General features: G+C 40.6%; 1 protein-coding gene across 2 annotated transcripts in view; it reads right to left on the reverse strand.

Annotated features, from left to right (window-relative positions):
- The window catches only part of LOC147232377 (ethanolamine kinase 2), a 56,918-nt gene that overhangs the window by 9,869 nt on the left and 33,754 nt on the right, over positions 1-13,295 (reverse strand). The window contains exons 6-8 of one of the 2 annotated variants that reach the window (XM_086149201.1): positions 12,454-12,614; positions 4,803-4,876; positions 4,612-4,725 (exon numbers count right to left, since the gene is read on the reverse strand). In XM_086149201.1, coding sequence (XP_086005327.1) covers positions 4,695-4,725; positions 4,803-4,876; positions 12,454-12,614 — 266 coding nt within the window. In that variant the 3' untranslated portion in view covers positions 4,612-4,694. Of the gene's footprint in view, positions 1-4,611; positions 4,726-4,802; positions 4,877-12,453; positions 12,615-13,295 lie in introns of those variants that run through there. The other variant, XM_086149200.1, reaches the window with a different exon arrangement.

The raw sequence follows: 13,295 nt of genomic DNA on the forward strand, positions 1-13,295 counted from the left end.
CTGAATCTAACCCTCAAACCTAACCCAACCCTAACATTACGTCGGCGTTAAAATAAGTCCCCGCCGCTGCATTTTCCTCATTTACGTCACGAGGGCTCGCCTCGGCCCCCCCCGCTTTGTCACCACGACGACAGATTTACGCCCCCCCGCCGCCAACCCGCAACACGAGAGGCACCTGATAGGCCGAGTTTTTTTTTTTTTTTTCGGCGGCGAAACTTGTTAAGACACCAAAACATTGGGCGGCGGCGCGGCGCGTGTTATTTTTATAACACAAACATGTTTGGTTTAGCTTTGGGAAGGGAGTCTGGACACAATAAGTGAATTATGGTGGGAGCTATGTTAGTGATTATTGAATCAATGGCTGCGCCGAGTGTGAAAGGCGTCCCTTGCGGTGCTAAACCAGAAGAATTTTGAGTGCTTTTGAGCTTGTTTTTTTTTTTTTTTTTTTTTTTTATTCCCGCTCAATGCGTGTTCCCTTTGTCAAATTGTTTGAGGCCAAAAAGGTCAAGCTAAGTATCCAAATATTCTTATCGCGCGTTACAACTTTATGGAACATTTTTTTGCAGATTTTTTTTTTTCCCCAGTCGGACGTCATTGCAATCGGTCGAGATCGCTCGTCGGATCGAAACAGTGGAAAAAAAAAACATTCGATTATCATGATTAGCGCTAATATGATGCTAATTAGCGTTGATTTAGCGTTACTTTTTTCACACTTTTATCCGACCAGATTTAAATATATCATATACATATTTTGTTTGGTTTTACATTTTTAACATAAAAGATAAAAATGAAGGTCGATTTACACTTTTTTTTCAAAATTTTAGGAAAATGGCAAGGATGAAATAAAAAATAAAAAAAATTCAATTTAAAAGAAAAAAAATATTGAAATGAAAGATTTATAAATGAATTACAATGAGAGGAATGTTTTAGAAAGGCTTCAATTTAAGTGGAGCTGTAATACTGAGAATTTGGTACATGGAGAGTGTGTGTGTGTATGTGTGTGTGTGTGTGTGTGTGTGAGTGTGTGTGTGTGTGTTCATTCATCTCCTGGATGTTTATTGGTCCCAGTCTGTCCCCGACTTATTCGAACTGGACCTCCGGAACAAAAACACAGCGAGAGCCGACTGAGACTTCCTGTTTCCTGCTGCTAAAACCGGGAAAGACGTAGAAATTATTTAAATATTCAGATTTTTTTTTATTCCAACCAGGTAAAATGATAGCAAACGAGGAAAGGCAATTTTTTTTCAATACAAATATATACATATCTGTATATATAAACATGAGGCTATTATTGTAAATCTGACAATATGGTAGTAATTAGAGCATTTTTGGTCGTCTTCACCTTTGCGCCGACCTTGAGTATAAACCAAAGAAAAAAAACGCTTCCTGAAAGTAGCATGTGTGTGTGTGTGTGTGCGCGCTAACAAAGGTTAGCGGGGGGGGGGGGGGGATTTGACCCGGGTCCCGATGGTTCTCGTTGCTCTCTGAGCTCATTTCTGTTTAACCCTCCACTTAAGACGCGGTAACCCGACCCTCGCCGTGCACTCCGGGACAACCTGGAGCAGACGTCTAGCTAGACGGACGTGGCCGAGCGCGAGGGGGCGGACGAGGGGTGGGATGAGAGACGTATATGTAAGGGAGGACTGACGGCAGCAGAACAATAGGGCTTCTGTGCCTCCGAGACCCCGCGGATCACGTTTCCTCCCGGGGTCCCGATCGAAATGAGGCGAGGGCCGAGTCGCTGATGTAGCGGGGCGGCCGCTGGAAGCGGAGGGTGCCGGGTGTCGATAGCGATTAGCATCAGGCTCGGGGCCTCCGCGAGGGAGTGTGTGTGTGTGTGTGTTTGTGTGTGTTGGAAGAGGCGGGGGGTCAATCGTCCCCGGCCGGTTAGGGCTTTTTAATGCTCGGCTCACGCTTAAAAAACGTTTTCCGGTCGCGGGTTAAAAACTGAAATTTAAGGAGTTTCACCGGCGCGATTCCGTTATTTTAGCGGTTTTAGATCGGTCCTTTCCGAGTCTTCAGACAAGATCAAACATGTTTCGTATTATCGCAAGTGTTTCCTGTCGCTAGCGCCCTGTTAGCGCTATAATGCGTTCATTTTTAGCCAGAATACCCGAGTTTGTCGGTCGCGGACTGCAAGAATTGTCTTTTTAGCTAACGTTGTTGGAATCTTTAGCTAAACGGTTGATGGAATCAGTCCGCAAATCTTTCTTGTACATTTTCATTATTCATAATAAGGGGGTCGCCGCCACTTCTTCACTTTCCCGGCAACACTTCGGGGTAATGCTGGGCTTGCAAACCCAGGGTTGGGCAAACTGCGGCCCGCGGGCCACATCCGGCCCGCTGGTCTATTTAACCCGGCCCGCCAAAAATCGGTACAGAGTTCTTACTTGATGTGAATGGATGAATGATTGGATCAATGAAAGTGGGATCTCAAACAGGAGATTATGTCATTTTTGAAGCTACTTGAGAATTTTCCTGATCTGAATGACACAGATAGGATTTGTGATTCAGCCCTGCAATTTTCAACCAGTGTGCCGCCAGGAATCGTTGAGTGTTAGCATCAGTGCTGCGCGACAGAGGCAGTTTGGGATCGTAGAAAGACGAGCGAGTGACGGCGATGGAGACGGGCGAAAGAAAAAAAGAAAAGACGTGACCTCGAGGCAATACGGCGAAAGCTAGCTTTCATTTGGATTCACTTTTTTGGGGGATCAGTGTTCCCTGTAAGCTGCGCTTGTGCAACCACACACCGCTCCAGTGTTCTCCGCTAAATAAATTAAAGAATTATTTTGCGCGCGGCATGGATTCGCTGTGCGCGGAGAACGCCGATTGCGCAAACGTGCGGCTCAGAGGGAACACTGCGCTTGGTGTGCGGTGAGAAGCTATCCAATAGCGCCGTGGTGCCAAGCTAGCTTAAACTCCGAAACACTCTTCCGTTCAAAACAAGCCGATGGACTATTTTGCACACTTACGTGCAATTAATGAGAAACAGGCAATTGGGAGGAAGGTAAACGAGAGAGCCCTCAAAGCTAGCTAGCTTGTAGCTAAATCAAAATTATCCCAGTCTTTTGCAGAAACATCTGGTGTGTCTTTTATAATGTGACTGCCAGGATATCCAGTGTGTGTTCATCAGAACAGCCACAGGTTTCACACTATGTGAGTTTAAATACAATAAAAACATTTAGCCGCAAAACATTTAGCCTCATCACATCGGACCGATGAAAAAATCGCCTGAGGCCGTTCAATTCCGACATTGAAAAAGACGACTTTATTGGTTTTAGTCGCGGGAGGAAAACCAAGGTAGCGATGATATAGATGGACAATAGATGGATAAGAATAAGAACAACTTTATTTATCCTGAAAGAAATCGTTGTGCCAGAGTTATAAGAAAAATATTGACAATAATAAAAATAAAAAAAATCTCACCCACTTACTGTAAATTGCAATAATTTATCCATATATATGTTCATAACTGTGCAATATTTCATTTTATAACAGCTACATGCACAATATTTTTTCACTTAGTACTTAAGACCTTAAGACACTTTATAGTTTTTTTTTTTGTTTATACAATTTTCTACTATCATTTATTATTATTATGTTTTTCTTGTAACCCTGGCACAACAATATCCTTCGGGATATATAAAGTTGTTCTCATTCTTAATAAATAATAGTAGAAAAATTGTATAAAAAGTAAAAAATAAGACAAAAAGGGAGAATAATAAATACAAATGCATGGACTTTTCCTTGTGTTAGTTTAAAAAATATATTTCCGTGTAAATATCTCCTGTTAAAACCTGGACGGCTTACAGACAAACGTGCCCTATAAATGTAAACATGTATTTATTTTGTTATCTTTTAGCCGTTGCGGCTTATATCTAGGTGCTAAACAGTCTGGAAATGACGGTAAAGCTAAAAGAAATTGAGTTGTAGTCTTTTTAAGAGCGGCTGTAAGATTCATCGATTAGTTCAACAATCCGAACTAAAACCAAATTTTTAAATCCGTGCAGGTGTGAGATAATCGTTTTCCACGAGTCTTTTTGCGAATCTTTTCACTCTTCCGATGAACGGGCGGCTTGAGAGCGAGCAGAAGAGCGTAAAGTGGTTTTATTTTAATTTTTTTTGCCTTTTTTAAAAGCCGTGTTTAAAACGACCAACCCGAATGTGTAAATACTTCTTTCTGCCGCTCAGACCGGACGCTGACCGGACGCCGAGGGGAGATGTTTTCAGAAAACACTTTGAGACAAAGGAAGGAGTCATTGGAGCCAAAAGCCAAGGTTTAAATCCGATTAATCCATCTATCTTTTTTTTATTCTTTTAAATAGACCAAAAAATTAACTATTGAGAAATGTATTTTCAAAAAAAAAAAAAAAAAGTCCAAAGTGTAAATATTTTCGTCTGAGGTCGAGCGCACACACAAATCTTTTGAACAAAAAAAAAAAAAATTAAAAAAAAAGGGCAGGCCGGCGGTGGAAATAAAATAAAATATTTCCACACTCCGGAGCCGCGGTTCTTTTTCGACGATTTATTGCGGATTTCTTTGCCAGCGAGTTCTCTCCGGGGCGATCCCGACGGGGATCCTGTATGTGTGTGTGTGTGTGTGTGTGTGTGAAAGGATCACCCGAATGTGTGTTTTCCACTGGTGTGCATCCAGGCCGCGTGCGTCGTCGTGACGTAATCCAACAACGACACCGTTAATCTCCTACTTTCTGCCCGTTTCCTTTTCTGACAGGGAAAAACCTTTTTTTTTTGGTGTGTGTGTGTGTGCGTGTGTGTGTGTGTTTTTAAAAACTGCAACAAACCTTTGGAAATCAAAGTCGATGGCGGAGTAACGGGACTGCAGGATGGCCCAGAGACCCCAGAACAAGTTGGACGCCTGTAGAAGAAACAAAAAAAAAAAAAAATAAGACACTCAAAGAACATCGACTGCAGATTTTCTTTTCTTTCAGTATTAAAAAAATTAAAATAAAAAATAAAAAAATAAAAATAAAAAAAAATTGGAACCAGCTTGAATCAAGTTAAAAATAAACAAAAAAGCACAGATGCTGGAAAAAAAAAAAAAAAAAATTCTTGGGTTGATTTAAGAACGGACCACCGGGCGCTGAATTGAGATTTCAGCAGGGCCGTCGGGGGAGATTAGTCACGAGGAGCGTCCGCCCGGTATAAAGTTTCCCGCTGGAATGCGAATTCTAACCCAATAAAGCAAAGACGCGGTCGCCGTAGGAGGATCGCTTGCGGGGGGAAATCTGCGGAGTTGGGCGATTCCTCTCTCGCGTCGGAAGAAGCGAAATACTCCACACAGAGACAAATCTTTTGACTGATGACTGATGGTGTCCTCAACACGTTTTCCATGAAATTGCATGAAATAGCTTTAAATCTAGCAAGAAAGAAAAGTTCCCTGTAACTCAGGAATTGAGTTATTCTTTATATATAAATACATATATATATATGTGTGTGTTTTTTTACAATAAAAAAAAATTCTAAAAATGTTAATAATTCAGGATTTTGTTTATATTCATGGGAATGGTTTTCTATCAGATGTTTATTATTATTTGAAAGAATAAAATCTGGATGTCCGCCTGGCTGGGTAGATGGCAGTGCTGCCCCCTAGTGGCCGGGAGGAAAAAGATCCTGAAGTTTATGTTTAAAAAGCGTGGGGTTGATTGGAACATAGCAGTCCCTTTGTGATTTTTATTAAAATGAAATGAAATAAAAAGTCAGAAGGCTGCGCTGCGGTTCACGACAAAGGGATCACATGGAAACTGGTGATATTTCAAATAACACCGATAGGACGTCCGTCAAATTCCTAATAATTTCCCCTGATTTGTCCTGTCAGATTGATCGCGTTGATATTCAATTTCCCCTCAAAAAGCCCGATAAAACTGAACAACCGGACAGAAGATTATGATTGATTTTCCAAAGTCCTGCCAAAATCGGGGAATGGAATCATACTTTACTTATAAATTCTGAAAATAAAATCATCATGAAATCTGAGAAATTTTAGTTGTCATATATATTGATATAAACATATATCTATATACATGTAAATATATATACATGTATATATAAACACACACATATAAAAGTTCCTTATTGTTTAAATATATATTTTTTTTAAACATATATGTATTTAAAAAATAAGAAAATGTATTTTATATTGTGAAAAGATACATATATGTTTAAAAAAATTAATATAAATATATATTTATATTATATATTTTTATAAATACATAAAATATATATATTTAGAAAATATATAAATATAAAAAAATATATAAAACCTATATAAAACATATATTATATATACAATATATAATATATACAATATAATATATATATCATATTATATATATATATATATTTAAACATTATATATGTGTTTTCACAATATAAATTACATATTCTTATTTTTTTTTAATTACTTGATTCTGCATTGTGGTCATCTTTATGGAATTGGTATTATGTGAGATATTTATTATTATTTGACGGATAACGAAATAAGATCTGCTAGTCAACCTTGCCGGGCAGATGCCAGTGCTGCCCCCTAGTGGCCGGGAGGTCACACTGACTTTCTGTTAAAGTGTGAATGGAATTTTGCACTATTAGGACATCTGTCAAATGTCCAATCATTTCCCCTAATTCGTCCTGTCAGATGAATTGTGCTGATGTTTAATTTCCCATTTGTAAATAACGTGTAATTTTGGTGTAAATCAGTTTTGGACCAGGGACCAGTTTTAAGATAAGCTAAACTTAATTGTGGATATCCTCTTGTCACAGCAGCGTCTTTATTATAGCAACAATAACCATGAATATAAATATAAAGAGACAATTAGAAGATAGCATTAGACATCCACAGATAAATAGACAGCAGAGAGAACATCATCATCATCAAGGACAAGAATGGACAACAGAAAAGGACAAAATGACAACAACAAGGATAGGTACATAAACAGAGTGACAATGGCGATGACACAAATATACGAAAATAAGCGGTATGTGAATGGACTGAAACCAACAAGGATAAAAATAGACAATGGAGTGAGGTTTTGAAGGTTGTGTGTGTGTGAAGGTCACCAGGTTTTATGTATGAAAATGTTTCTGCGGACCGGCTTGAACGTGGCAAAGCAAGGGTTTCACAGCTTTGTTAGCCACTAGCCGTTAGCCGCTAATAACGCCTAGGTTGTGTATCACCTGTTGCGACGAACGCATAACTTAGCCAGGAATCTTGATATTTTCCATTAAATGCATTTTTCTTGCAACGCCTCTACAGTCTCACCGTTTCCTCCCGACAAAATCTCATTTTTTTCCTCAAGGGCTAGCTTGCGTTAGCCGATGCGTTGAACGTAAAGCGCGGCGGTAAGAGCGACGGCGGAAACAGTCATTTTTCACGGTCAAACGACAAAAAACAATTCGTACCGAAATAGATTTTCTCGAGAACTTGCACCAAATTAATCCGCAAACGCGATTTTCCAGCTAACCCCGATCTCGGCGACGGACCCCGATTGAACGGTTCCCTCCCCTAATGGCCTCGCAGACTTCCGCGCCTCCATAAATTTCTGTTGTTCCCCGCCCGTGTCGTAAATCTCCATGGTGGGACCGCTAATAGCAACTGGTAATAAGATCCAGACGGGCCTCTGTTCTGCGGCCCAGTGATATAATCGCATTTTTATTTGATAATCAAATAAAGGGCTGGAATGAAATACTTGAAGGGCCAAAGTGCGGTTTCTTCCCCTCCTCTTCTTCTTCTTCTTCTTCTTCTTCTTCTTCTTCTTCTTTTTCTTCCCCTGGCAGATTTTCATCGTCTAATCTTTATTTGGAGGGAGATTCGACAAATTTCCATTATGATTAATAACTCGTCTCCATTAAGAAGAAGCGTCAGTCAGCGGGCCGGGAAGCCGCTGAGAAAAAAAAAAAGAGAGTGTGACATCACTTGGCAGGACGGGAATCCCGACAGAGGAAGAGGAAGGGCGGTAAATTTAAAAAAAAAAAAAAAAGATTTGTCAGGGATTATGACTCGAGCGGTGTTAAATCCGGGGCCCCATTTGAGTGTGTGTGTGTGTGTGTGACACATCTGTTCATCCGGGGCCCTGAACCCGACGACGTGGGTTAGCAACGTGACAGGCGGTCATGTGACGCCAGAGGAATGGCGGCTAGCGAAACATCGAACGCGCAGCTGGCCTCCGATTCGGAATGTGACGTTTTTTTTTTTCGAAACTATCATTCAATTTATTCATTCCACGTCTCAAGACGGAGGGAGAGAAAATAGAAATCGAATTTTTTTGTGTTTATAAAACTGAGGAAAAGGGAGCGGTTAGAGTGTGTGAGACAGACAAGGAAATGAAGCGGCGGCGGCGCAGCGGTTAGCGCTTCGACGCCCAGGAGCTCCTTTGGAGACCCTGGACTGGATGGAACTGTGAACGGTTGGATGAGATGTGAATGAAGGAGTGAATTTTCCAAAATGTGATTGGAGATGTGAATGAAAGGGTGAATAAGTTGGACGTCTCTATATGATGTGTGAATGAATGAGTGGATGGTTGTTCATCTCTACGACACCAATGAGAGGGTGAATGTTGTTTGTCCTACTATGAATGATTGACTGAATGGCTGTTCGTTGCTTTGTGGTTGTTTTTTTCTTGATATGAGTTGTGAATGAGAGGGTGAATGAATTCGGCAATTAATGGTTTTACGTATTTATATGATGTATAAATGAGAGGATGAATGGTTGGACGTCTCCATACGATGTGTGAATGAGTGAGTGACTGAATGGACGTATGTCTCTTTGTGACGCGTGAATGAGAGAGTGAAGGATGTATGAAATGTGAATGAGAGGGTGAATGATGGCGTGAATTGATGTATTACATTACATTTATATCACAATGTGCAGTTCAGTCACCGAAGACAGAAGTCAGAAGTGACCATTCTACCAACTAGCCATCTGAAAACCATATACAAACATACATTCATTTCTTCGTTTTTTTTGGGTTTGTTTTTTCAAGGGGGTTTGGGGCGATTAGTGAGGTAACGCTTGGTGAGGAGGTATGTTTTCAATATGTATGTCTCTATATCACACGTGACTGTCATTTGTCTCTAGGTTTTATGTTTCTATTTGATGAGTGAATGAAAGGATGAATGCTTGCGCGTCTCCAAATGACGCGTGAACGAATAAGCGACCGAATTGTTTGTCGCTTTATGTTCGGCAAATCTTGCAGCTCTTGAATGTTTGCACGTCACAACAAGAGGACTCGTGAATGAATGAGCGGATGGTTGTATGTCTCTATGACATGAATGAGAGGGTGAATGCTGGATGTCCATATATGATGTATGAAAGAATGAGTGAATGGTTGTGAAAAAGACAGTGAATGTTGTAAATCTTGATATGAGACGGCGAATTGCTGTTTTGTCTCATACAGAATGAATGGATGAATGAGAATGAACGATGATTCAATTAATAAATGCGAAAAATACGTATCGTACCGCCGGGAAACGTTTCAGTTGAAAAAAAAACTCAAAAAAAAACAAAAAAAACACGTCGTTCAGATGAGTGAAGATCAAGTGTTTTTTTTTTTTTTTTTTTTTTTTTTTTTTTTTTTTTTTTGCAGCCGGCCGCCGTTTGGCCAGCAGCTGGAGCATCCCTCACTCCCAGAAAAAAAAAAAAAAAAGAAAAAAAAAAAACCCAGACGTGTTCGGAAACTTGGCCGTCTTCCACTTCCTCCTCGGCTCGCTCCCCACCCTTTATTTTGCCACATTCATGAGTTACTTAAAAAAAAAAAAAAAAAACGGGGGATATTTTTCATCATTATTTCTGGGCTGTTTCTTTAGCCGCTCGCACCACCTTTAAAAAAAAAAAAAAAAAAAAAAAAAGGGTTGGAGCACAATTGGGTATATTGTGCGGAACCTCGCAGGAGCACTTTTCAGACAGATAGCCCAGCGTCTCACCCAAGAATGAAAATTGTGGTCGTAAGAGAAATCATTTTGGCCGCTGTCTCTCATTTTCCCCCCGGCAGCAGGTTCTAATCAACCCAGACGGGGCCCATCACGCTCCGAGCAGCGGTAGGTCAGGCGTGGAGCGCGTTTGGTTTGCTTTCGGGAGGGGTTTTTTTTTTTTGGCGTTTTCTGGGTGCTGGAAAAGTAAATTGTTAAAATGTGACGCCCCCTGAGCTGTGAGCGCACATGTGGATGTTGTTGCAGTAAGTGTGCGCACACACACACACACACACACATGCAGACACATACACACTCATGCAAAGACACACACTCACGGCACGCAAATCAGGAGGAAATGACAGCGGAGGGATGTATGACTGAAAGCCGCTCAGAGGGACGCAGGAGGTCCAAATGATACATTCTTTGGTCTAAATGTTGAAAAATGCATCCCTGTGATTTCTCTCAGATAGTTTGATTGATTGATTGATTGATTCATTCATTCGTCATCGATACCGCTTGTCCTGCTTCGAGGGTCATGGTGGTGGTGGTGGTGGGGGGGGGGTCAATCCCAGGGACTTGCAACCGTTCACCCGCTGATTGACACATCATTTGAGCATACAAGTTTTGACCCCACATTCACACACCATATAAGGGCATGCGGCCATTCACCCTCTCATTCAAACATCATAAAGAGAAGTACAACCATCACATCATTTGGGCATACAAGTATTGACCCTCTCGTACAGACACCATATAAGGGCATGCTACCATTCACCCTCTCATTCACACCTCATTTGGGCATACAAGTATTGACCCTCTCAATAACGTCTCTTCCTCATATTTGAACAGTATATGTGAATTTTTTTTGCGATTTTGGAAAAAAAAAAAAAAAACTAAAAATGGTGAAGCTATGTGTAAAATAACTTTATAGTACAAAATCACTGAATAAATATAACCATTGAATTACTTTTTTCATTTTGCATTTTTTGGTGAGGCCCGGCCCCTGCCTCTAGTGACAGCACGTCACTGGACCCTCTCATCCCGATTCCATAAAGACATGCTACTATTCACCCTCTGATTCACACCTCATTTGGGCATACAAGTATTGACCCTCTCGTTCAGATGCCGTATAGGGCATGCTGCTATTCACCCTCTCATTCACACAAGATATTGAAACACCAATCTATTCACTCTCATTCACACATTATAAAGAGACATACAATCATTCACCCTGTCATTCACACGCCTTTTGAACATACAACTATTCACTCTCATTCATGTCATCTGCAGACATACAACCATTCACTCACAAATCAGATAAAGACTTCTAATTCACCCACCCATTCACACATAATTTGGGCATACAAGTATTGACCCTCTAATTCAGACACCATATAAGAGCATGCTGCCATTCGCCCTCTCATTCACACATCATATAGAGAGAAGTATTCACTCTCATTCACACATTATAAAGAGACATACGACTGTCACATTACTTTGGTATACAAGTATTGACCCTGTCCTTCAGACACCGTATAAGGGCATGCTGTCATTCACCCTTGCATTCACACATAATTCGGGCATAGAAGTATTGACCCTCTCATTCAGACACCACATAAGAGCATGCTGCCATTCTCCCTCTCATTCACACATAATTTGGGCATACAAGTATTGACTCTCTAATTCAGACACCATATAAGAACATGCTGCCATTCGCCCTCTCATTCACACATCATATAGAGAGAGGTATTCATTCTTATTCACACATTATAAAGAGACATATGACTGTCACATTACTTTGACATACAAGTATTGACCCTCTCATTAAGACACCATATAAGAGCATGCTGCTATTCACCCTCTCATTCGCACATCATTTGGGCATACAAGTATTGACCCTCTAATTCAGACACCATATAAGAGCCTTCTACCATTCACCCTCTCATTCGCACATCATTTGGGCATACAAGTATTGACCCTCTTATTCAGACACCATATAAGAGCATGCTGCCATTCACCCTCTCATTTACACATAATTTGGGCATACAAGTATTAACCCTCTCATTCAGACACCATATGGTTCGGTCATGTACAGAGGAGGGATAGTGAACATATTGGCAGACGGATGATGGAATTGGAGCTGCCAGGCAAGAGGTCTCGAGGAAGACCAAAGAGAAGATTTATGGACGTAGTGAGAGAGGATATGAAGGTAGTTGGTGTGAGAGAGGAGGATACAGAGAATAGGGTTAGATGGAGAAAGTTGACTCGCTGTGGCGACCCCTGACGGGAAAAAGCCGAAAGAAGAAGAAGAAGAAGAAGAAGATTCAAATTCAGACACCATATACGAGCATGCTGCCATTCACCCTCTAATTCACACATCATATTGAATCACCAGCTATTCGCTCTCATTCACACGTTATAAAGAGACGAACAACCATTCACTCTCCCATCCCGACACCATATTCAGGTTCGCACATTCAGGTGACTTCTTGGTGGGCGCGGAGGTTTCGAAGGAGGGCGGCCGCTCACCAGAGAGAATTTGCAGACTTGAACGTAGAGCCTCGTCACCTCCTCCTCCGTCGCCGTGGCGTCCAGGCCTCGGCTGCTCTTGTAGCTCTCCAGGTAGGCGGCCAGCCAATCGCTCTGCAGCTCCCGGCTCGGGTACAGACCGTAGTTCACGTCGTTCACACCTCCAGGACACAACGCACACATGTACGTGTTAGCGCAGCGGCTAATGAAATTCTATTATATTACATTACATTACATTTGGCAGACGCTTTTATCCAAAGCGACTTACAATAGAGGACATAGGGACAGCAAATACACTTGCAAATTCACGATGCACAGGAAATATACAGAACAGTAAGCTTGGGTTAATGAGGGTTTTTTTTTTGTTTTGTTTTTTTTTTGGACAGAGACACACAAACGTACACACACACACACACACACACACACACACACTGCATAGCCTAACTTGCTGCCAACCTGATCTGGGGCGTCAGCGCAGTAAAAAGTCCTGAAAGAGAAACGTTTTTACCTGTTTCTATGAATCCAATAAACACCTGGTGGTGTAAAATAGCTCCCACCAATTCCTTGCACATTAAGATAAATATCTCCTAACTTTGCCCATTTTATTATTTTGTAAATTTAATTCATTTGAAAACCTTTTTTTTTAAATTTGCATTGCTTTCTTATCAATTCTGCTGTATTTATGGAAAATATTGATAAAGCACATAATATAATAAAAACATAATAAAATGATAAATAATAAGATGAATAAATATAATTTAAATAAAAAAATAATTATTATTTAATAAAAAAATAATTATTTAAAAATAATTTTAAATAAAAAAAATAATAGGAAAGTTAAA

Source organism: Fistularia commersonii, chromosome 7, assembly GCF_037954325.1.
Source record: "Fistularia commersonii isolate RoL2024-O1a breed Wild chromosome 7, RoL_Fcom_v1.0, whole genome shotgun sequence".
Taxonomy (NCBI): Eukaryota; Metazoa; Chordata; class Actinopteri; order Syngnathiformes; family Fistulariidae; genus Fistularia; species Fistularia commersonii.